This window comes from Cydia splendana, unplaced genomic scaffold (assembly GCF_910591565.1).
Source record: "Cydia splendana unplaced genomic scaffold, ilCydSple1.2 scaffold_59_ctg1, whole genome shotgun sequence".
NCBI classification, from domain to species: Eukaryota; Metazoa; Arthropoda; class Insecta; order Lepidoptera; family Tortricidae; genus Cydia; species Cydia splendana.
This window is the reverse complement of record NW_026946895.1, coordinates 163,152-189,584: the sequence shown is the minus strand read 5'-3', so window position 1 is coordinate 189,584 and position 26,433 is coordinate 163,152. Positions and strand designations below refer to the sequence as shown.

At 38.2% G+C, this 26,433-nt stretch overlaps 2 protein-coding genes across 2 annotated transcripts; one reads left to right on the top strand and one right to left on the bottom strand.

The window, feature by feature from the left end:
• Positions 1-5,385: 5,385 nt before the first annotated feature.
• On the top strand, positions 5,386-6,562 carry LOC134805783 (uncharacterized). The gene has a single exon (XM_063779003.1). It carries the CDS (start codon positions 5,391-5,393, stop codon positions 6,480-6,482), a length of 1,092 nt encoding a protein of 363 aa, XP_063635073.1. The 5' UTR covers positions 5,386-5,390; the 3' UTR covers positions 6,483-6,562.
• A 6,203-nt stretch (positions 6,563-12,765) lies between these two features.
• Positions 12,766-25,464, bottom strand: LOC134805786 (uncharacterized). Its single transcript, XM_063779005.1, has 3 exons — positions 24,523-25,464; positions 23,097-23,420; positions 12,766-12,824 (listed from the first exon to the last, which is right to left on the bottom strand). The coding sequence occupies exons 1-3, from the start codon at positions 25,400-25,402 to the stop codon at positions 12,766-12,768; spliced, it is 1,263 nt and encodes a 420-aa protein (XP_063635075.1). The 5' UTR covers positions 25,403-25,464.
• Positions 25,465-26,433: the final 969 nt, after the last annotated feature.

The window sequence follows — 26,433 nt, the reverse complement described above, 5'->3', positions numbered from 1 at the left end:
GCAGAAACTATTTGACACACCAATTAAAGTAAATGAGTAATCCTAAGTATTCACCGTCTACTGATAACGAACGAATGAAAACTGCTGCTTATACCTTGGACAGCTAGGAGAACCAACCCCTCCATTCTCAGAGAGCTCTATATTGCCACTCAGCTCTTCCCAACATGCCATGGGTGAGTTCTTAGATTCTTCGGACATATTATCCAACGTATGATGTGGAGAAACATATGAATTTAAAGCCGAATGAATGGCAAACGTGCTCGAGTTGAAGCATGTGTGAGATGGTCAAACGCTATGAAGAGATCGGCTTGCGGCAGTCTGCACCGTGCAGTCCATACGGCTTATGACCGCATGAAATGGAGACAAATTACATGTCACGATCCTCAGCAGTGATAAAACGAGAAAGAAGATACGTCTCAGTGAGCCTGGCGCTTGTACGACAGCAAAACAATTAAAAAAAAGCCATAGCAGTCCACTATGTCTAGCAAATTTCAAGGATATGTGGAGTTCTGTTTTGTTGAAGTATGTCATTTTTAATAGGACAAGCCATGGAAAGCTTGAGAAAACGGAGAGTTATAGATCGGATCGGTCATTGGGACCAGGTCTTAATGCAAGCCAATTGCGGGGCCCAGTCCTGCCTGGAATGAATGTGCTGGCCTATGCAGATGACACACTTATTACGTGCCGAGGCATCTCTTATGAAGATGCAGCCAGATAGGTGACTATTGGAACCTCACTTATGGTGGAACGAATCCACCAGCTGGGTCTTGAGGTATCCCTACCAAAGACGGAAGCTCTTCTTTTCCATGGCCCAAGAAGAGGACCCCCTCACAATGCCCATATTAGAGTATATGGGGAGGTTGTGGCGGTGAAGGCCCAAATGAAATACCTAGGCCTTATTCTGGATGGCTGTTGGCAATTTAAGGCGCACTTTGCCAGTCTTGCCCTCAGGCTGATGTCTACAGCCGCAGCCCTCAGCCGGCTGCTTCCTAACGTTGGTGAGCCGAACGCCACATGTAGGCTCCTTTACTCTCGCGTCCTGCGTAGTATGGGCCTATATGGTGCTCCTATATGGGTAGATGCCCTTTCTGCGGAAAATAGGGCTCTACTGTGCAGGCCACAGAGGGCAATATCATTGAGAGCCGTCCGCGGGTATCGGACGGTATCCTTTACAGCGGCAACTATCTTGGCTGCAGACCCTCCCTGACATCTGCAAGCTCACATTCTTGCGGAGGTCCACCGTTACAGGGCTGGGAGAAGAGCGGCGGCAGAATTCCCGGAAGAAGAAGAAGTGCGAAACATCCGGGCGTTAGCCCAAGTAGAGACACTTCGCCGCTGGAGGGTAGAGCTCGGCGGAGCAGAATATGGGCTGACAACGGCATCTGGAACGATGGGTAGAAAGGCGGCAGGGAACCCTGGCTTTTCACATGGTGCAGATACTTACTGACCATGGATGCTTTGGTAAGTACCTGCACCATATAGGGAGCGAGGAATCCCCCATGTGCCATGAGTGTGGCACGCAGGTAGACACGGCGCGTCATACTCTCGAGGAGTGTCCTGCATGGGGGTTTCAGCGGACCACCCTTCAGGCAATACTAGGAGCAGACCTTTCGTTGCCGAGCGTTGTTAATGCCATGCTCGACAGCGAAGAGGCATGGAAAGCGATGGCCTCCTTCAGTGACCAAATAATGTCACAGAAGGAGGCAGCGGAACGTGCGCGCGAGAATGACCCTGACGCGCACCCCCTCCGCCGGCGACGGGCTGGAGGCAGAGCCAGGCGCTATGCGCACTTGCTGCATCCACCGTAGTGGGCTGTGCAGGGCTCCGGGGGGAATCCCTGCTGTTAAAGGCTCACAGGACTAGGGGTGCCTCACCAACTGGCACCCACAATCGTCTGCGGCCCATGGGCCGGCCGCCGGGGGCGTACGCAGTCGAATGCTGATAGTGATCCTGCGGCGCTCCTCTACAAGGCGGAGTCGGCATTCGTTGGTGGTTTTCGACGGTAGTCCTATTACTGGTTAGTCCGTCATCGCTCCTGGTTCCCCCGGGCCAGGTGGCATGCGTAAACGCATTTCCCCAACGTAAAAAAAAAGGTCTTAATGCAAGCCTGTGTTAGGGAAATTAAGTTATTATACCTATCCTATATTCATTTACAAACCCTATTTTACTCACAGCATATTCAAACTATACGTAGTTCACTGACCAGCAACCTGCATTGATCATATTTTCAAGAAAAACAACAAATTAATGATTTTTCTTAAGAAACCTGAAAGTCAAGGTCACGCCGATTTCACGCCGAAAACACGCCGCCGCCGCCGATTTTTTGGCAAACGCCGCCGCCGATCATTTCTTAATCGGCGCACACGTCTAGTAAATATAGTATTATTATGTTTCTCATAAGTTTTTTCTTCTTGATATTCTAATTAAACATTTTTCCAAACATTTACTAGTGTGTTATTGAAATAATTTAAATTTTCTTGCCCTGTAATTCTTTAATAATTTTTATATTCTTAAACTGTATAACGGCGTTGTCCGTTTTTGAGGACAACCTTGGGAGCAATCAATCTATAAGGTTCGTGGCAATGTCCGTTTTAACGGACGTCCTGAAAACCCTACTTTCAGAAGGCTTTTAATTTTTTTTTTTAAATATAGTATTTTTTTACTCATTACTATCCCCAAAAACATTCCACGAGATAGGTGGATACGTTATTTCATGTCTTGCCATGTTAAGGTTTAAATCAGACCTGAAACAAGAGTTGAAATCAATAATCTCTGAAAGCTGCAAGTTTACATCCAGCCTTGATGAATGGACGTCTGATCAAAATATTAGATATCTGAACGTCTATATTCATTCTCCAAAGTTAACACCTAACGGTTTTCGCAACTTAGGCTTGCAGCCAATTAAGACAAAAGGGTACAGCGGAAAACTGTCTTAACATATATAAAGAGAAATTGTCTCAATTCGGCCTAACATTAAAAGACGTCATTGGTTTTGTGACAGACGGAGCCAAAGTAATGTGCTCTTTGGGACGAAAAACCCCAGCATTTCATCAGTTATGTTATGCACACGGGATACAACTGGCTGTCCTCGATGCTTTGTATAAGACAAAGCCAATCCCAGAGAACACATACACAGAGAATGAGGAAACAACTGCCGACACCGACACGGGAAGTACAACGGATATCGACAATGATGACATGGAGGTTGACAATGAAGAAGGTTTCATTGTCTGTCAAATACTGGGGCATCAAGATTACATCTGGCTGATCTGGCGGACTCCTACAATGAATTGATAAAAAAGTGAGGAACGTCGTAAATATGTTTAAAAATTCTCCAACTAAATCAGAAATCCTTTATAATTATGACGCCGAGGGTGAGAAAAAAGGAGTGCGCTTAATACTAGACTGCAAAACTCGGTGGAGTAGCCTAGCGGACATGTTATCAAGGTTTTTGTTGGTGAAAACTTCAGTTCTCAAATCCTTGATCGATCTGAAATCGAACATTATATTCACCGAAGAAGACCTATCCAATTTGGAGGAAATATCTGAAGCTCTTGGCATTGTAAAGGCAACAGTAGAAGCGATTTGTCAACGGGACGCAAATTTGCTGACGGTGGAAACTGCAATGAAATTTATGATACGCAAGCTATCAGAAAAACATAGCCGTCCCTTAAACTCAGAATTGCTGAAAGATGACAAGCTGAAATTAATGGTACAATTAAATACCTTCATAGTTCTAATAATGCGTTCTATCAAGAGAGCAACTCTGCATTTCCTTTCGAGAATCCAAGTAATGACTGTGTTCGAGAGACGATAATGAAAATAAATGCTACGTTTTTCGAACCCCAACCCATACAGGAACAGGCACAACCTGAGCAAACCGCACTTCCTAGTACCTCAGCAGCGGCCTCAATGAGTGTGAAACAACAACTGCAGGATGAGATTAAAAAAGCATTATTGGATCCATCATCTCATTCTCCAGACGAAACTGCGGCTCTGGACATAGAAACACAAGTAAAGGTTGAAATGGCTTTGTTCGATAATAATAACAAGAGGACTGAATACTTACAACGAGCTTATGATGCCTTATTAACGATATCACCAACCAGCGTGGAATCCGAGAGAGTATTCTCGTCAGCTGGTTACTTATGTAACATTATCAAACTGCACAACGGGACTTAATCGCGTATTTAAGTTTTAAGATTTACCTCCGACGTTTCGAGGACGGCGTTGTCCCCGTGGTCTCGGAGCAGACTGGCTCAAGTTGACATCAACATCTTCTAGCCGCGCGAGTTTTTCGAACTACCCGCACTTGGTCTTGTTTATCAGTTTGAACGTTTTGCGCACTAGGGATGTCACTCTGTCGACACACAACACTAACGATATTCGATTTATCGACTGTCGATATTCGTTTCCGCTTACATTTACTAATGACTGGATTCCATGTGGATGAGATCTTAAAACCCTCGTCCCGATTAAAATTGCAATGTTTTTTGATTTCAATGGCTTCCCGCACTTTTCTACTGTAGAAATGGCGATCCGTGGAGAGGATTTTAGGGTTATGCAGCTCAATCCAGTGGTTTGGTCCTGACTCCAGCAAATGCTCAGCCACCGCAGACTTGTTGACCTGACGATTTTTGACAGCTGCGATATGTTCCTTAACTCTTTCTGCTATGGTGCGCTTAGTTTCTCCGATATAGGAACTACCACAACTGCAATCTATTTTATAAACGCCAGGTGACTGGAACGGAATAACGTCCTTCGGTGACCTTAGGCTCCCTGCTACTTTGGATAAAGGTGTGTACACCGTCTTTATAGAGTACTTCCCAAGTACTGTGCCAACTTTATCCGTTACCCCTTTTTCCTCTCGTCGCATTAGGGCTGTCATCAAAGACAACAGGGAGTTGTTCGAAGAAGACGTGTTCGATCGGTTGTACAAACCCAAGATCGTACTGCCACCTAAACTGTACGGATTGCCAAAAGTACATAAAAGGAATGTGCCTTTGCGGCCTATCGTGAGTCAAATCTCTTCTCCCACTTACGATCTTGCAAAGCATGTTGCGTCGGTGTTGCAGCCGCTTGTGGGTAGTACGTCGTCTTTTGTGAAGGACTCTCGTCACTTTATAGATATTCTCAAGGGAATAACGCTGGAACCAGATGAGGTAATGGTGAGCTTTGACGTTGAGTCGCTCTTCACCAATGTTCCCGTTAAAGAATGTCTAGAAGTAGTCAGAAGGAAACTGAGCGATGAGGGTATATCGGAGTCAGTAATGGTGTTGCTGAGGAACTGCTTGGAAGGAAGCTACTTTTTGTATTGTGGAAAGCATTACCTCCAGATTGATGGGGTAGCCATGGGTAGCCCTGTAGCACCGGTTTGGGCAAATATCTGGATGGAGCATATCGAAGCCAGTATAAACTTGCAGCCTTGGGCGGTGAAGTTGTGGAAGCGCTATGTGGATGATGTTTTCTGTATTATGAAGGGTGGGAAGCAGGAGGTGGAGCAACTACTCCGATATCTAAATTCAATTCATCCGAAGACGAAGTTCACGTATGAATTGGAATCACAGCGCAGTTTGCCGTTTTTGGACGTGAAAGTGATTGGTCGAGTGGATGGAACCCTAACTCATACTGTTTATAGGAAACCTACACACACTGACAGGTATTTGAACGCCCTTTCTCACCACCATCCTCGTCACTTACAATCGGTGGTTACCTCGCTAGTAAACAGAGCACATGATCTGTGTGACCCTGAATATTTAGAGAGTGAGATGTCGCATATTCAGGAGGTACTAAGGAGGAACGGGTACAAGGTAAAAAAGTGGCAACCCAGACGAAAGGCAACGCGGAAACGTCCTGATGTCTCCAGACAGCCGGCATTTTTGCCGTATGTAAAAGGGGTAACGGATAAAGTTGGCACAGTACTTGGGAAGTACTCTATAAAGACGGTGTACACACCTTTATCCAAAGTAGCAGGGAGCCTAAGGTCACCGAAGGACGTTATTCCGTTCCAGTCACCTGGCGTTTATAAAATAGATTGCAGTTGTGGTAGTTCCTATATCGGAGAAACTAAGCGCACCATAGCAGAAAGAGTTAAGGAACATATCGCAGCTGTCAAAAATCGTCAGGTCAACAAGTCTGCGGTGGCTGAGCATTTGCTGGAGTCAGGACCAAACCACTGGATTGAGCTGCATAACCCTAAAATCCTCTCCACGGATCGCCATTTCTACAGTAGAAAAGTGCGGGAAGCCATTGAAATCAAAAAACATTGCAATTTTAATCGGGACGAGGGTTTTAAGATCTCATCCACATGGAATCCAGTCATTAGTAAATGTAAGCGGAAACGAATATCGACAGTCGATAAATCGAATATCGTTAGTGTTGTGTGTCGACAGAGTGACATCCCTAGTGCGCAAAACGTTCAAACTGATAAACAAGACCAAGTGCGGGTAGTTCGAAAAACTCGCGCGGCTAGAAGATGTTGATGTCAACTTGAGCCAGTCTGCTCCGAGACCACGGGGACAACGCCGTCCTCGAAACGTCGGAGGTAAATCTTAAAACTTAAATACGCGATTAAGTCCCGTTGTGCAGTTTGATAATGGTTACTTATGTATCTCGAACTAGGCTCAAAGCAGACTCTTTGGATGCTTTGAGTTTTCTGCGCTCACAGTATCAAAGACTGGACAAGTAATCATTAAAAAACAGAGATTTTTTGCTGATTTGTATCTTGAAATTCGTTATAATGATTGTGAGACATAATAATTATTTACTAAATCTTTATTGTTAATGTTACCTTCTCTTGTAATTTATTAAATGTTCATTTTTTTTTCGTTGGACGATGTCCTTTTGAAGATTCAATTAGTAGTTAAAAACGACTTTATACAATTTTTTGTTTGTATGACTATAATATTGATTTTGAAACCTTTAATTTTGATTATCATTAGCTTGGGTAAACTTTTTATTTTATAATGTGATTTTAAAAACTTTAAATCTGATTATTATCAACCTAGTCAATCTTTAGCTAAGCTTGTAAAATGTACCCAAGTTAATTTTATTGTTTATGTAGCATTGTAAAGAATTTTTCTATAAAGACTGATTGTTATTATTTAATTGTTAATTTGCAAATAAATGTTTAATTTTTGTCATACTTTTCTACACTGATTTCAGTCCGTTAATTTCAAATAAATCCTACTATATATGAAAAAAGCCTTTTTTTACCCAATCCTTGGTCAGTCACTTTTTTTTTACAGATCCGTATTATCCGAATTATCCGAATATCCGGATCCGTCAAATTTTAATATCCGAAATATCCGGATCCGAAAAATTTACGGATACTGCACTGCAAACCCTAAACGAGAGACAGCAGTCACTACAACAACCAAAGAAATTGACTAGAGAAAACAGTGCATTTTTACAGACTATCGGTTTCCAAGTATGTCCTCGTCATCTATCTTAAACATTGGTGAGAACTGAGAAGGTGTTATTCGATGATAGTACCTATAGAAAGTATAGAATTTCACCCATACACTCCGTATAAAGACTCTTTCAAAAATAACGACAACATCCACATATGTATCAACCGTCAAGATTTAATTCTACTACCGAGTCAGAGTCAAATATTAGGAAGGAACAGTGGAGAAAGGATGTCTATTGGTCAACAACGGTGCTGCATTTTTATTTCAAGACATTCGTTATGAATTGAACGGTGTGGAGATTGATCGAGCGAGAAACTGCGGTATCACGTCCACCATTAAGGGACTAGTCTCTTACACCAAGGAAATGGACCATAGTCTTCAGACAGCGGGGTGAGAAGTCGGTGCTAAAAAGATACATGACAAGTTTACTATAACTATACCACTATCCCATTTCTTGGGTTTCGCCGAAGACTATAAAAAGGTTATAATGAATGGGAAACCCGAGTTGATACTAAATCGCGCCAGTACAGATGTAAACTGTTTAGATTTAGCACCCGTGGATTCGGAGAAGGTACCGCAACCGCCGATTCCAAATGGTAAGATTAAAATCAGTCGTGTCACATGGAGGATGCCAGTCATAAAAGTATCTGATAAGGAGAAACTGCGTTTAATGTCGTATGTTGAGAGGAGCATACCAGTTCAGATAGCGTTCCGCACGTGGGAACTGTACGAATATCCCATACTACCTGCCTCACAACGTCATATTTGGTGCATCAAGACTAGCACTCAGCTGGAGAAACCTCGCTATCTCATTGTTGGTTTCCAAACGGATCGTAGGAACGACAAGACCAAAGATATGAGCATATTCGACCATTGTAATCTTACCAATTGCAGGGTGTATTTGAACGCACAGTACTATCCATACGATCCCTTTTCGGCTGAATTTAAAACAAACAACTATGCACTCTTATATGACGCATTTACCAATTTCCAACGATCGTACTACACCCGTGATCATACCAGCCCTCAAGTAAATTACGCTCATTACAAGACACAGTCTCCATTAATTGTCATCGACACGTCAAGACAGTGTTACAGCTACAGCTCGGGAGCTGGTGCTATTGATATTAAATTGGAAATGGAGTTTAAAGAGAATGTGCTGGCTAACCACGGCATACTGTCTCATCATCAACGATTCACTGTTTGAGAGTACAACGCTCTCACCAGTACCACTCGTAAAATTATTCAGTAGACCATTGACCGTCCTCACTTGTAAACGTGTCTTGGAGCTTTTTAAAAAATGAATTATTCAAACATGTTTTCACCTTCTTACACACCGTCGATTGATTGTTCCGGCGGTGATGGTGCCGGTCGCTGTGAGCTGAGCAAGAGTGTCTACAATCTCAAACGCTGTCCTGCTGGTGCAAGTGCTCTGATTGAAAATATACATGTATACTTGAAGTTGCAGTTTATTGAGGCTAAAATCAGACTAGATGCCTGTGTCAATTTTAATGGACGATATGAACTCACCTGTGAAGAATGGAATGCAATGTTTGCGGAAAAGATTGATGTCATTGGAAACTTCTTTCATAACCCAATGAGTGTTTCACCAGAGCTGATTCAGTGCGATCATCTTCGGATGTGTATCTCTCCAGTACGGCTACTTTTACTCACCTGTGACGACGAAAACGAACCCATGACAAACTCACACCCCTTGATGATAAACCACATGGAATGGAGCCATATCGAACATGTTATGGAGTGCATTACGCACGTATCGGATACTTGAACAAAATAAAGTCTACCTACGAGACCTACATTTCAAGATATATCACCCCGTAAATACAGTGGAAACTGGATAAATGGAATCGCAAGGGACCGGCTGTTTAGTTCCGCTTATCCAGGTTTTCCATTTATCCAGTTTTCCACTAAACCAGGTTCAAATAAAACATTTTCTCACTTACAGAGGCTCTCGCTAACAGAGGTTGTGGATGCTAGTAATGTCGCTTATAGAGGTCGCGTATGGTATGATCAAGACTTAAATAATCATCTTTTATTAAATATGTATGTAGATATGTATGTATTAACAAAAATAGGTATGTAATCCTGACTTTAAAAAAAGCAATACTGTAAATAATCCACAGTACCTACTCGTATACAATTTTCAAAATTACAAAAACAAAATCACTCCTAATATTTATTTATGCAAGAGAAACCAGTATGGTTAAATAAATCAATGTACCGATTGTACTTTAATGCAAAAAAAACTGAACGATGTGTGATCTCATACAAAATACGTAGTTAAAACACGAACCATAATGTTAACGAAACAAATTACCCTCCTTGTGACGGTTTATTAAAAATACAAATTTTATAACGCCGAGCTATTCCACTCATAGAGGTTTCGGAGACGGCTGCTTCCAGTTACAGAGGTAAAAATAAGAAATTTTCGAAAAAATGGATTCCGCTTATAGAGGTTCCAAAATTCCACTTATAGAGGTAATTCGTTGCCAAGGGACTGGAACCGAGAACTTGGGTCCACTTAAAGAGGTTTTCCACTAACCCAGGTTCCACTTATCCAGTTTCCACTGTATTCAACAGGCACGCAATATTATAGGCAGTTTGTGCAATGTCAACGATATTGTCGACTCTGAAATCAAATTTTATGCCGCTGATATTTTGTGTAATACCTATATTTTTCATTAATTGTTTAAAGTTTGATGAAAATAAAAAAAATAACAATAACTAACCTATTTTTTTATTTTAACATAATATAAACCCTAACATGCAGTAATATTTGAATATCTCGCGTTTTTCTGCTCACAAAGTGAGTTCACCAGAGTATACTTAAAAATATGCATTCATTTACTTGTCTTTGATTGACGGGAAATCCCCGCTTTCTCTGACTATTCTCCCTCAAGCCCGCAGGGAATGCCCCCATTCCATTCGGAGGAAACCCCGAAACACGTGCAAATTCCACAACATTTCGTCATGCCTGTGTGGGCGTCGAGTCGTCGACTCGCGCACCTGGCCGGCCCCTTCCCCGCTACGCCGCGCACCGCAGCCGCACGCGCAGGGCCTGGCAGTTGCCCGCGACGCGTCATTTCCTTTCGCGTCAGTCTGATTATGTAGACGTGAATTAAATCATCACTGCATGACTGTGTTACATAATTGCAAATTTTGCAACGAAGACGTTTTATCAAACTGATTAATACTACACTCCGAAACGGAACGTCATAAGCTGCTGTGCTCGGAAGATTTGTTGGCCGACGGTGCTGTTTACATTGTTGAAAGTGCGTTCAAATGTAGGATTGTAACTTACAGGATAAATGGGAGTGTGGACATTTTAGATCCTAAATTGTATTTGTTGAGTATTGGCGAAAAGCTGGAAAAGGTGATCAACATTGAATTAGAAACACATAAACATGTAAAAATAAATGTAGAACTCTTTGGTACTTTTATGAAAACCAATACTGAAGGTGAAATGATACGCGATCTAAAGTCCTTCAATACAAAAAACGTGGCTATGCATAAAGACTGTGTCGATTTTCCATCATACTTTGAACAAATAGCCATGTGTATTTCAAAGAAATGTGAAGACATTCAAGAGCGCGACAGCGGTTGGGCGCTTGAGAAGATTGAGTACCTAAATGTTAATATTAATAAGTATCAACCACTAAAAGGATCTACATATATACCGCTCCCGCCAGAGGTGCGTGCGAAGAAGGCATGTGTTAACGTGAAAAACAGTGATGACAAGTGCTTTTTTTGGGCTGTCATTAGTGCGCTATATCCAGCCGATACCCATTGTGACCGTACCTCATCGTACCCACATTATAGGGACATTTTGAATGTAACAGGTATAAAAGAACCGGTTTGTCTCTCGGACATTAAGGAATTTGAAAAATTAAATAAAATTAGTGTTAATGTGTATGGAATAGACGAGGAAAGGAATGACAGGGGCCTGACTATTGTACCTCTACGTATTTCGAAAATGTCATTCGATAACCATGTAAATTTGCTTTATTTTGAGAGGGGTCATATTTCACATTATTGTTGGATCAAGAACTTGTCTCGTTTGGTGAGATCGCAAATTAGTAAGCACAATGGAAAAACATGGATATGTGATGGGTGTTTACACCCCTTTGCAAATAAAAATAAACTAGATCAACACCGAACAATTGGTTGCGGGGAGACACTTGTCGAGCTACCCAAGCAAAATGATAAATACTTACATTTCAAAAATTATAAAAACAAAATGAAGGTACCATTTGTTGTTTATGGTGACTTTGAATCAATTTTAGTTCCGTTGGATAGTGAAAAGTCTACAAGTGCTACATATTACACCCATAAACATGTGCCATGTAGTTTTTCCTACTACATTCATTGTGATTATGATAGTAATTTATCAAAATTTGTTATCTATCGTGGTGAAGATTGTGTACAGAAATTTATAAAGAGCATTCGTAAAGACGCTGATAGAATTATAGAAATCTTGCGAAAAGTCGTAGCATCAAAAAAAAAATAACAGCGGCGGCGCTAACACCTCCTTCTCCGACATATATCATATTTGTAGGAAAAAAATTCGAATATATGAAGAGTATGTAATGGACCATTGTCATTTAACGGGTATTATACTTCCTATCCATTTGGATAAACTAGATCTAGGTCTTGGATTTCCAAGACAACAATATAATTTACTGAGCAGCAGTACATGGAATCATGCCGTCCTTGTCACACATTTTAGAGATATAATATTTAAAAAACAAGTTCGCACTGTCCCTCTCACTCGCTACGTTATCATCTCCCGCCATCCCGCTCCTACACCGCTCCTCAGATACCCGTCATTACATGTTTTTGTGTTAGTCCGAGTCACACGTATTTTCGCCAAAATAGTGTTCCTCTAAATATCTGTGTGTGTGTTTCGATTGATGAAGTAGGGTGAGTAATTTTAATATGTATAAAACCTCCAGTCAGTAAAACGGAACCAGCAAAGGGCACAATTCCATATTATTGTATTCGAAAAAGCAATGCTCACATATCGGCCGACAGCTCACACACATCACCTCAGATACCTAAGACCCCTACTCCGGAAATCAGTAAGGGTTCCATATTATATTATTTTCCTATTGTAAAGAAATTTTTTCGTGGCCACTAATCCTTTAGTAGAGACCATAGCTAAGGACAACAGTTTCAAAATACTTCACCAAAACATAGCTAGTGTTTTATCAAAACAAGAAATATTAGAACTAACTATTCAAGAATTAAAAGAAGCAAATTGTGACTTAGATGTTTTATGCTTATCAGAAACGTTTCTTAAAGCAGGGCATGAAAACTACCTATCCATAGAAGGTTATACAATGGTGGCTAGCTTCTGTAGAGAGAAGCAAAGAGGTGGTAGTTGTATCCTAGCTAAAATTGGATTAAATTGTAAGGAGCTTACACATCTAAAGCAATACGCTACCGAAATGGCTTTCGAAGTCTGCGGAATCGAAATACTGTCAAACAAACTTATAATCATCTGTGTTTATAGAACGCCCTCTTCGAATCCCTCCTTATTTTTAAAAAAGTTAGACTATATGCTGCATGATATACATAACAAATATAATAACTCAAGAATTGTTCTAGCGGGTGATTTAAACATTAACACTCTAATTGAAAGTAAGCTTACGAGAGACTTTAAAGATGTTTGTCGAAATTATAATTTAATAATTCATATTAATGAGCCCACGCGAAAGTCCACATGTATTGATCACATACTAAGCAACATCCAAAACGCAACCTCAACATTACTGCCGCTGTACCTCTCAGACCATGACACATCACAACTTCTGAGTTTTCCTATGGAAAACAATGGCTGTAATAGTATCACGCCGTATTTTATTCATAAGCGTGACTTTAACCTAGCTAATATTAATAAATTTAAACATTGCTTACAGAATTTGTTATGGACAGATGTGTATGAAGAACCGATCTTTAATCTAGCATTCACGGCATTTCATGACCTTTTTTGTCTATTGTATAATCTCTGTTTTCCTAAAATACGCTCAAAGGTAAATATTGGAAACAAATGGAAACGTAATTGGATAAGTAAAGGACTTAGAAGGAGTTGTATAACTAAACGCAAACTGAGATTTCAATATTATAAAGAAAAGAATACACAGAACAAAGTTAAATATATCACGTACTCCAGCATACTTAAACGATGTATTTTTGATTCAAAAAAGAAGGCTAATATACGGTTTATAAACAGAAGCAAAAATAAATGTAGAGCGTCATGGTTGGTTGTAAAGAATCAGATTTCAGGTTCGGTACCCAGTGATTATATTGAACAGATTAAAGTTGATGACAACATAATAACAGATCCAACGGCCATGGCTTCTGCATTTAATGATTATTATATTAACTTGGCCGTAAAAACACACGCAACTACGTCAACTTGTACCTTAAATAATTCAAATGCCAACTCTATGTTCTTAAAACCAATGTCAGAAAATGAAGTCAGATTGGAAATCATGTCCCTAAATAACACTAACTCCGAGGGATACGACGGTATCAACACAAAAATTATAAAGTCATGCATCAATGAAATAGTTCCAATATTAACCCATTTAATCAATTTTTCATTCGCCTCTGGAACCTTTCCAGATGTATTAAAATTATCAATTGTAAAGCCATTGTTTAAAAAGAATGAGAAAGATAATATAAATAACTACCGTCCTATCACTCTAATACCTATACTGTCTAAAATATTAGAAAAATGTATGTATAAACGACTTTTAGACTTTTGTACAAAGTTCCAAATCATTAATAAACATCAATTTGGCTTTCAGAAAGATAAGTCAACAACACTGGCGATCTATTCCCTGATCAGGTCGATATTAAATAGTATAAATAATAACAGAATAACCACAGGGCTTTTCTTTGATTTATCGAAAGCCTTCGATCTCGTTTCTCATGACCTGCTTTTAAATAAATTAGAAAAATATGGAATAAGAGGGCTGCCACTCCAGTGGATATCCTCATATCTGAGTAACAGATTGCAGTGTGTTGAAATATCTAAAGTTGACGAAAATAATGAAAAAAGGAACTACAACTCCGAGTACAAATTAAATAAGTACGGCGTACCACAGGGGAGTATATTGGGCCCTATACTCTTCTTGTTATACGTAAATGACATAACTGAAATAACTCATCATCAATTTATCTTATTTGCTGACGACATATCTGTAATTGTGACATCCGAAAATAGTATAGTTAATAGTAATACAATAGAAGAACATGAATCTGACATTAATAGAACGATAGAAGTAATTATTAAATGGCTCCATATTAACAACTTAAACATCAATTTGAGTAAATCAAAATATATCATGTTCAACAAAAATATACCTCATCTGAATGTTACACGAATAGAGAAAGTAACACAAACAAAATTTTTAGGTTTAACAATAGATGAAAACTTGAACTGGAAGGCACATGTACAAATCGTATGTAGCAAAATCAATAAGTTTGTTTACGCACTTAAACAAGTACGGAAAGTTACAACCGTCGCTACCGCATACCGAGCATACGTAGAATCCACGCTACGATATGGTGTCCTAGCTTGGGGCAATAGCACCGATAAGGATAGGCTTTTTATCGCCCAAAAAAAATGTGTTCGAGCAATTTGCGGTCTCCCACCTTGGGAAAGTTGTAAACCTATGTTTAATAATCTTGGCTTACTACCGCTACCCGCACTATATATGTACGAAATATGTATGTTTGTCAGCAAAAATAAGCATCTTTTTAAAAAGGCAGCTGACCTGAACCAGCGTCCTCGTAGAGACCCTAACAGACTCGTATTAGACGTTACTCCAAAACTAGCACTCTACAGTAAAAGTTGTCTCAAAATGTGTGTTAAGCTTTTTAACAAATTGCCTGAACACCTTAAAGAGTTGAATGCCAAAGCACTAAAACCAAGGCTCTATAAATGGCTACATGGACAAACCTTGTATAATATTAATGAAATTTTAAATTGACGGTTCCTTTAATTAATTAAATTTCTTAGCTTTAACATTGACATTTGAATTGTTTTGTATATACCTGTCTATTTTGCTTAATGTATTGTATGTCCTAGAGTTTAAGGTGTAAATTTGCATGCTACTTTGTAGTTAATCATGTGTTACCTAATAAAAATAGCATAAGAACCACTGTACCATGTTTATTGCAAATAAATGAAATCTAAATCAATGTATATTGAGCGCTGAATGATAATAATTAAGGTAAGTACCCCTATTAACGAGGGGGTTAAGCAAGTTTTCCAAAAAGAGCCAAAAATTAAGCATAAACCGGCGGTGTATGAACCAAGACATATTTTTTTATGTTAGTTTGTTAATTACAGGTTATATTATTTTAGTTTCTAGCCTTGTTTTAGAAACTTATAAAGGAAAAAATAATTATCAAAACTAACATGTCGAAATCGCCTATTACCGTGGTAATGGACCACTGTTACCCAAATACCGCGGATGTGGGTTCCTCTTTACGAGGGTGGATAACCCGTCACATTTTTAGTTCCATAATTATGATAAATAATATTTATTTGACAATAATGAATAAAAAATGGTATAGGTATTCAGTACAGTACGCTTTTCATATTATAAGACTTAAAATGAATTTAAATTAAAAATAGTTGGTTCCTTTAACGCTAATAACATCGTGGGTTACCCTTTACGAGCAAGTGTGATGCTGTCGAAATTCTTGTTTAATTTATTACCTCTCTACGTTAAATAAATAGGTACTTAATTATTTCAACCGGACATTGAGGGCAAGTTGCGCCAAAAAGTTTAAGCTATCACAATTCTATTTTACACAATATAAATATACAAGATCTGTGTAAGTTAATGTTGTATGTTTGTGTGTCTATTTTGTTATTAAAATAACATAAAATTTATTTTTCTACTCCAGCACGTCTATATAATCCTATATGATTCTATAATATGATCACAATAGCCAAGTGTTGTATAAAAAAAATGCTAACTTCTAGGCAAAGATCTAAAAACCAATATTTACTTTGACTTTATTTATAATTACATATATCCTTTTATGTTTGCTGCCTTTGAAACAATATTGTGTGCAACGGTACCTACATTAAAGTTTTGGGTCTGTATTAGGTTCTCATACAGCTTATTACCGAGTGATGTCTTTTCTAACCATCGTTAAACGGTTCAATTCAAATAATTTAAAAACGCATTTACGACTAATAAAAATAAATAGTTATCTCGTATTTTTTTAATACAATCAATATAGATGATTCCAAATATTACAAAACAATGGTTAAAATTAACTTTATATCCATACTTCTGTTTTTATATGAATACTTGAACGAGTTTCTCATATAAGGGTTTCTAAGAAAACGTCTGAGAAGGTGTCTAAAATTGTAACCGAAATTAAGAGTTCTTGCATAGATTTCATACCACGTTAATAACTCTTTAGCTTTATAGGTGGTTAAATATTTCAATAACATCAAAAGTCAAGGAAATGTGCATTTATATATGAATATAAGATCGCTCGAATCTAAAATACCGTTTCCGTTATTACCGAGGTATACCTCGAAATTAGGTGTCACACAAAGAAAATGGAACCTAACACCGAGGTTTTTAATTTCCTATTTTTTTCCTATTGGCGAGCAAATATCGCAAATAAAGTATTTGGGAATCATAAAGATAATAACTAAGAATCAATCTCAAGTCTTAGTCTTTTCATAATATTTACCATTATTACGCTAATCACTAAATAGAATACTCGTTTACTTACTTGAGGTGTTGCGTGTTAGTATGGAGCAACCAAATCTTGCGCTCCTTATGCGCTAGTTTACGATTTTCGACTTTTTTGCGTGATGTTTTCTTAGTAGTGTTATACTTATTCGACAGTCAAAAGATAAGGCTTTATTTCTGTGTTCTTAGATTCAAAGAAAGTTAATAAGCTTTCTTATTAAACGCTATTTTATACATACCGCGGTAATGAATGCCAATTTTAATGGGGTCGTTAATAGGGGGAATTACCTTATAGAATTAAAACATTATTTGTACTGCCGGCCGCCGCCGTACCCCCGAGCGAAAAATGAATGTTTTTTCGGCACGGCAAGTCTAGTCTCGTTTACAATTCTTGACATGGCTGGTAAACTTTAATTTGAAATCGTATTTTCATTTAGCGTGATAAACTCATTACCTAAGAAATATACTAAGTAAGTAATCTTTGCGTTCGTACGAAATCACTTGTTACAACTACCTTCTTTTTAGAATAAACTAATTACGGATAAAATAAGTACGGAGCTATAAATAAATCACAAAATGACCTTTAACCCAGTTATATGACTAATCCAAAATCCAAAGGTTATAGACGTTATAGTAATATGTAGATATTACTTACATTTCATGTTTTGAATAAAAAATGGTACATTCATACTATGCAATGTTCGCTCAGTAAATTGTTTACGAATGCGAACACTATATTACTATATTATATTGACATGCTTTCGCCTACAGATTTAATATATTGTATACTAGTGTTAGCATTCTCCCAAAACTCATAAAATCAAATTGTAAAATTAAAAGGGTAGTAGTTGAGTTTTTACCAGAAAATGGCGGTAGGGTGCGCAGGCGGCCATTAGACGATCGGAGCTAAACTCAAGAGTCGATACGATAGATATTTAAAGAAAAATCAATGTATCGGAATAATGGAAATACAAATCACTGTTTTTAAAAGGATGCTGTCTTATTTAACCAAGGACAGTTAATAGTCAGAAGTGGTAAGAACGTTGGAAAACCCACAGGTATGACGATTTCTTTTATTTAAATACCGGACACCATTACAAGTGAAAAAGGTTGCATCACTACAATTAATTGAAATGGTAATGCTCAATCTACGAAAAATACAGTCACGTGGATAACAAAAGAAAGTTTAGAATAAACAGTAACCTTTATACAAAGGTGCAAAGTGAAATCAATTACGCATTTGATCTAACACATAGGCAGTTGAAAATTAAGTTTATGTTTATTTCGATGGAATGAAAATACCTAAATGTATTGTAAGCACTTATTACCAACTATGAACATTAAAATAACATCGATGTATGTCACACTGCAAGTCATACATTCTTTAAATTATACCGTTTACTGATAGAACAGTAAAGTCTAGTTTTATATACAGTGAAACCTGGTTAAGTGGGACCTGGATAAGTGAGAAACCTCTATAGCTGATGGGACTCATGGTGCGGTCCCGACACTTTAGCACTGAATTACCTCTGTTAGTGAGATAAAACGAACCTCTATAACTGGGATTAGTTGTTGTGATTTTGTAGTCACATTTACCTCTATAATTGAGACAGAGAGTGTATTTTACCTCTTTTACTGAGACTATATTTATAAGATTTTTAGAATTTTATACGAATTAGCTCTGTATCTGAGATAACGTCAATCTATGACCTCTCTAACTTGGACTTTATTGATCTATTTCCGTATTCTTACTAACTCTTAGTCTATCCACAAATTCCGCATTTGCTTAATTGTGTCTAAACGACTTCAAGTTTCATTTTGTTACTTTATGTAGTTAAAACTATCGAAACGAAAGCTGAAATCTTGATAAGTAACAAGAATAAACAAATGTTCATTTAATAAATTTCTAAGACGCGATGAATTCCGTATCAAATTTAATTGAAAAAATCTATCCTTTGGAAAATCATTCAAAATAAAGTCAAAGAAATATTTAAACAGACTTATAAAATATTTAGGGACAAGGATTATTTTACCTAAACATTAAAAGATCATTACAAAATACCTTATTAACCACCTCTATAACTGAGATATATCCTCTATTCTCACCTCTATTAATGGGACCCTCTGTAAATGAGACAGAAATGTATTTGTACCTGGCTAACTGAGAGCCTGGGTAAGTGGAATACCTCTTTAAGTGAGACAAATCTGCTCGTCCCTTGAAGTCTCACTTATCCAGGTTTCACTGTAGTAACAAAATTCCTATTTGATTGATTGTCCATTTACTGAACGGCCAGGTTAATATTTTTAAACTAGGTACGTATTATGTTTTAATTCGATTGCTTATTATGATGACGATTACGAATACCCATTAACCGATCATCACTAAGGACTGTAGCTGATCTTGGATCTGCTAGCTCTAGTAATAAAGCCGCTATTACAACTGATCGTTATATCGTCGTATTGTGTGATTTGTGTGTCATTTTCGCACTTACATACTTGATAGAATGAGACAATCCTGACGACAGAATGGTAAAATTCTAATCTTTTAGCACTCAGGGGAATCATTTAAAAGGAATATGTTCAAATAGCCAATTAGGTAAGTACCTACGGCATTATTTATGTAGTTTGACACCATTAGGGGATATACTGAGCTATATTGTTGCTACCGCACAATAGACGTATTTCGCAAGTTTTGAAATGCATTTGATCACATAATTAATTATTTCAATTTATAATTTGGATCATTTGAGGTAGTTTCTTTGTTTATACCAATTTATTCGAGTTAATAGCGGCCGTTGTGTTTAATAACATATCGGAATGGAGAAAATTTGCCAAGGGTTCGTTTATATGTCTACTGTGACGTCCAGGCTCCGTTGTGTACTGGGTGATCAAATGAAACAACTGTTATTGCTCGTGCACTCCGCCAGCCACCCGCACGCCATGACACTTCTCTACGGAGTGAAGCTAGCGGGTAGTTGCGTCGTACTGTTTATTGTGTAATCGTCATATCTCTCCCTTTTTATAACGATTTATTTATTTTACTTTATATATTTATCATTCTGATGAGTTGGTAGTTGGAGGGTCGAATGGAGATTAAGTGAAACGAGACATTACCGAAGATGTGTTATATTCTCGGTATCCAAGTATAGAGAGAGCAAGTAAATCTAAACAACATATTTATAGGCTATTATTGCTTACATGCTATTTATACAATTACGTGCGTCGCATATTTATGTTGCAGACAGTAACGTATAGTTACTGTTAATATGTTAACTTAGGCATATAGTACACCTCCCTGGAAAGTTACTCTTCACCCCCACAAAGGAAGAAAAAAAAAATGTGACACACGCAGTTGCATTTACATTTTTTTTTTAATTATAATATAATATAATAGTTGCTAGTTATTACTTAGTTTCAATATACATCTTAGTGTTATTTTTATGAGTTATATAAACCTGATTATTTTTTAATATCTTAACATTTGGTGACATATCTTCTATGACCTTGTAAGGTCCATTATAAATAGAGTCTAATTTATCGCCTACTTGGTTTTTTAAAAGTATTAAGTCTCCTGGTTTATATTGTACAGAATTCATTTTCTTATCATACATTACTTTTCTATTTACTTTACTAGACATTAAATTATTTTTAGCTTCTGACTGAGCTCTTTGTAACCTATACTTAAATTCTTTAGGATAACTATCGTAATTATAGAGAGGGTCGACAGAAGAAATTAAATTATTCGGTAAACGACAGTGTTTGCCGAAAACTAATTCGAATGGCGTATATTGCGTCTCGGTATGTACGGTGGTATTATACGAAAAACACCAATAGCTTAACCAGGTACTCCAGTCTGTGCGGTTATTACTACATTGTATCCTAAGGTAAGCTCCTAGGTTCTTGTGCGTGTTCTCGAGTGCTCCTATAGTTTCGTGGTGATAAGCAGTCGAGTGTAGCTTATTTATACCTAATAATCTACAAATATCGCTAAAAACACTGGACATAAATTCGGTACCTTGATCCGTTATAACGTCGCTTGGTACGCCATATCTTAAAATAAAATTATTTACAAATGCTTTACTTACAGACTCAGTGTCTTTCCTCTCTAAAGGATATGCTTCGACGAACTTAGTCAGTTCACACTGAACTGTTAATACGTACTTATAGTTAAAATTGTCTACTTCTAAAGGTCCTAGAATGTCTAAAGAAACTCTTTCGAAGGATGAACTTGGCGTTGTAGTTATCACCATTGGCTCCTTAGTGTATTTATTAGTGTGTTTGTTGTGTTGACAATGTGCACATTTCTTTACGTATTCGTATACATCGTGGCTCATTCTTGGCCAGAAGTAATGACGTTTAATATTATTGAGCATTCTATTAACCCCCGCGTGGCCACTGGTGGGTAATAGATGGAAATCGTTTAAAATAACTCTTATTTCCTCATTATCGTATACTTTCGTGACACCTTTCGTTACTAGGATCCTAGAAATATCACATTTGTAGCTAGCTAAAAATTCGTTTATTTCTTGCGCATTTTGTTTATTTTTTATTATTATAACTTCATTTATGCGTTGCTTCTTGCAAAATTCTTCTAATTCCCTCGCTAACACGCCTACGGTAGATAACGATCGGGAAGTTAGATATATGCATGATTCGCTTGGTACGTACTCAAAATTTCCTTTACTACTCATTATTTTATTTTGACATGTCTTACTTAATTTGTAATCGGAACTTAATATGAGTTCAATACAATTTTTTGGTGCTTTGATGATTTCCACAACTCTAGGTTGATCAAGCCTATTGTTTGCGGGTACATCTGTCGCTAAGTCACCTTGATCGCAAGTTTGTTGCGCGCGCAGTTTCCGTGTTTGAGCTCTGGTCATGACTGATACAACGTGTGTTCTAATATTTTTTAAATCTTCACTATTCATCGGTAAACGACTCAATGCGTCTGCAGCTGCATTGTTTCGCCCCGGAATGTACTCAATATCAAAATTGAATTCTTCTAAACACAACCTAAATTTGGTTAATCTACTCGAGGGATCAGTCATTCCAAAAAGATAAATCAATGGTTTATGGTCGGTGACAATTTTAAACCTTTTCCCAAAGAGATAGGGTCTAAAATGTCTTGTCGACCAAACTAAGGCAAGTAATTCCAAATCTATGATTGGGTATCGCGTCTCGGCTGGCTTAAGATTTCGACTTGCGTACGCGACTACTTTTCCGTTGGAATTTGATAGTACTGCACCTAATCCTATTTTTGATGCATCTGTATGTAGCGTAAAAATGTTATTTTCTGAAAAATCTGGATAGTCTAAAACTTGTGGACTCGTAAGAATATTTTTTAATTTTAAAAATGCTGCTTCACACTCTGTAGACCAGTTAAAAACTGCGTTTTTCTTAGAAAGCTGGTTTAAAGGATAAGCTATGTTCGCGAAATTTGGAATAAACCGTCTATAATAATTGGCAAATGCTACGAATCTTTTGACCTCGTCTGTATTCGTTGGTCTTGGGTATTTGGTTAATGCATCTACTTTCGCTGGGTCGGGCTCTACTCCCTTTGAAGTTATTTTGTGCCCTAAATACATTATCTCTTTACGTAAAAATTCGCATTTTAATGGATTTAGTTTAAGATTCGCGCTCCTCAAACGTTCTAAAACTTGAGTGAGGTTATGATTATGTGACGTTATGGATTTACCTATGACAATGCAATCGTCTAAGTATATGAAACATTGTTTGTAATTTAATCCGGACATGGCTATGGTCATAAGTCTTGAGAAAACACTACCGCTTGTTCGGAGTCCCATGGGACATCTCTTCATTGAATACATCTTATCGGTAGTAAACGCGGTGTATTTCCGGGATTCCTTGTCTAAAGCTAGTTGGTAATAACCTTGGGAAAGATCGAGCTTTGAAAAATATATACTACCTGCTAGGGAATCTAATATTTCTGTTATGTTGGGCAATGGGAATTTATCATCCTGTATTCTATTATTTAGTTGCCTGTAGTCGACAACCAATCTCCATTTCTTTTCTCCTAACTTATCACTCTTTTTAGGAACAAGCAAAACTGGGCTGGACCACTCGGAAGTAGTCTCTTCTATTATGTCGTTGTCTAGCATATCTTGGATCTGCGTTTGAAGTTCTTTGCGTAAGGCATGTGGTATCCTGTAAGGTTTTACGTATACTGGGCTTGTATTTTCTTTTAAGTTAATTTTGTGCTCCAGCAAGTTTGTTGTGGTAAGCTTGTCGCCTGGCAGATGAAAAACATCTGCGTATTTTGCACAAATTTGTTCTATACTTAATTGTTCCTCTTTGTTTAAATAAGTGTGTAAATTTAAAAGATCTAATAAGGTTTTTACTCTATTGACGCTAATTTTTCCTGTGTCAAAATTGCAAATATCAAAATTACATAATCGGTTTACCTTCAACTTTGATAAATCTAAAGTAACTGGCTTATCAGTCGTATTCAATATCCGTACGGGTATTTGACCTTTGTCTGGTCTTGAAATGACACCTGCTACAAAAACGCCTGCTTGCATTTCCTGGGCTAGTACTACACAGTCGTCTACCAGTTGTGACGTAATGTGAGTCATAACTTCGCATCGCGGAGGTATATTATGGACATACGTATTATTTAAATGTACTTGCATAGGTATCGAAACGGACTGACCTCGGTCCTCTAAAATTAATGCATTGCGTTTATAACTTATATCTGCATCGTAACGTTTGAAAAATTCTTCCCCTAAAATTGCTTGGGCTGCGCATTGCATATTCTTAAAAACATGAAACTTTTCTTCGCAAATGAAACCGTTAAAGTCTAAGTCTAAATATATATATCCTTCTGAAGTTAAATCTCCGCATACTCCCTTAATAGTAATGCTATGTCCTTGTATTTGTCTGAAAAGATCGGGTTTGTTTTGTAAATATTCGTACCTAATAGCACACAGGCCTGCTCCGCTGTCGGCCAAGAGTTTTAATTTATATGTTTTACCTATACTACAAGTTACTGTGCTATAATTATCTTTATTATAACTAAATATTGCGCTATTCATATTAGTCACGAAAAAACTGCCTGTTAGGTTTTACATTATCGTGTGACGGCTGCATGTGCTGCGCACGCGTATTCGGGCGAGTGGGCGCGCGCGCAGGTCGGTGGACTGTAGCTGCACGGTCAGCGAAATTGTCCGGTCGTTTAACTCTATTTGTCGAGACGTGTTGCGAAATACCTGTGTTACGGTTATTATTGGAATAATACCGTGTCCCGAATGTATTTTTATTTCCTGTGTTAAAATCTCTGCCCTTATTCCAATTGTAACGCGCAGAGTGGGTATTCCGGTTCCCGTAATTATTACGAGAATGTCCCCGTCCATAATGTAGGACCTGATCCTGTTGTGGTGATGAGCTGTGCTCGTCAATGGCCGTCCTGATTGCTTCGGGCAATGACGTAAATTGCCTAGATGATATTATTGTGCTTAATTTTGGGTCTGCTAGACCGTCTGCAAATCGTTTAATGGCTGATTTCTCGTTCAGCGGACGAAGTATATCGTACCTGCTATTGTTACCGTCGGCCTGAGATATGGTCAGGTTGACGAAAAGATCCTCGATCTCGGCTCCGAATGCCTCTATAGTTCTCCTACCTTGCCTAGCTCTGTATAGTTGAGCCTGAATCGATTCGGACGATTTTTTAGGTAGTAAAAATGTGCGCATATCCGTGACAAGTAATTCTACGCTACTATATGACGTCTTTAATCTGAGCTTAGCGCTAGATGAAAGTCTTGTTTTTAGGACGAAGTCTATTAAAACCTGTTGAGTTTCGCTATTAATAATGGAACTGTACATTAGAATACCGTCTATTAATTGTTTAGTGGTATCCTCCTGCCCCGTCATGACGGGCAACAAGGCGATGGCCGTCTTGACATCAAAACTGGGCTTAGCCATTTTTCCGTCTGTTTGAGATTCTGTATCAAAATAATTTAATGCTATCTTTATCCTACTGTAAGTGTCGGCAATATCGTTTATATGCTTATTAGCTAACTCTAATTCTGAAATTTTATATTTTTCCGTTTGCTTCTGTAACTGAGACACAATATCCGCCGCGCGATTATATAATTCGTTTGATTCGTCTAGTTTCTTTCTACCTATTTCTTTCCGTCGCCTCTCTGGACCTAACTTTACAATATCTTCTCTTAATTTATTTAACCTTTCACGAATGGACACTAACTCAGATAGCATAATAAATTTGCGGCTACGGTTAATAACATACAACGGCTAAAATTAGGATACCTAACATTTCCTATATATCGCGACGAAACAATTAAAACATAATGATAAAGTTATATCTAACTTACATTAGTAGCGGGCAATGTACCCCCGTAAGTAGGTTATGTCGACGCTGCATTCCGCGCTGGCTGGGCGGTCGCGTGACGCTGCTGGCGAGCTGGCACCTCCATGTGGCACTCGCTGACGCTGCATGTGGCTGCCTCTGCTCCGACGACGATGACGGGCCGGGCTAACCCTGGACTCCCTCGAGCATGGGCCGGGATAACCCTGGACACCTCTTGATATGGGCCGGGATAACCCTGGACACCTCTTGAATTGCGAGCCGGGATAACCCTGGACAACGCTCTTCTTTCTTCTTTCTTCGTTTTTTCTTAATTTGAGTTTTTCCCCTTGGTCATCTTTTTCTTTCTTCTCTTTCGTTTTCAAAATGTATGGGAGGGTTCTGTTTTAATAGGAAGGTTCTTTCTTGAAAATGCGCAGGAAGTTTCTTTCTTGAAAAATAGGTTCTTCAACTTGAATCTTCATTAGGGTGATCTTCTTGTCTTGACTTCTATCCTCATTTTGCTATGCGATGCGCTGTGGTGGACTTCGCTTTCCTGGTCCTCTTCTGGTATGGGTCGCCATCTGATGAGTTGGTAGTTGGAGGGTCGAATGGAGATTAAGTGAAACGAGACATTACCGAAGATGTGTTATATTCTCGGTATCCAAGTATAGAGAGAGCAAGTAAATCTAAACAACATATTTATAGGCTATTATTGCTTACATGCTATTTATACAATTACGTGCGTCGCATATTTATGTTGCAGACAGTAACGTATAGTTACTGTTAATATGTTAACTTAGGCATATAGTACATCATGCAACAATAGTGAACTATTGTTAATCGTATTATCTTATACTCGCTAGGTTAATTTATTTTTCCAATCTAGGTATACTACCACCGGTTCGGAAAGGTTAACCTCAGACCCGAGAAGAACCGGCGT

Bases quoted from the DNA above. Each gene is read 5' to 3' on its own strand.
- LOC134805783 (XM_063779003.1), top strand. From the start codon at position 5,391: ATGGAGCATATCGAAGCCAGTATAAACTTGCAGCCTTGGGCGGTGAAG.
- LOC134805786 (XM_063779005.1), bottom strand. From the start codon at position 25,402: ATGCTATCTGAGTTAGTGTCCATTCGTGAAAGGTTAAATAAATTAAGA. The intron at 23,421-24,522 runs GTAATAATTACG...TTCATCTGCCAG, and splicing joins TTATGGACGGGGACATTCTC to GCGACAAGCTTACCACAACA. The intron at 12,825-23,096 runs GTAGTATATATT...ATCCAATTTTAG, and splicing joins AATATTAGATTCCCTAGCAG to CTAGGATACAACTACCACCT.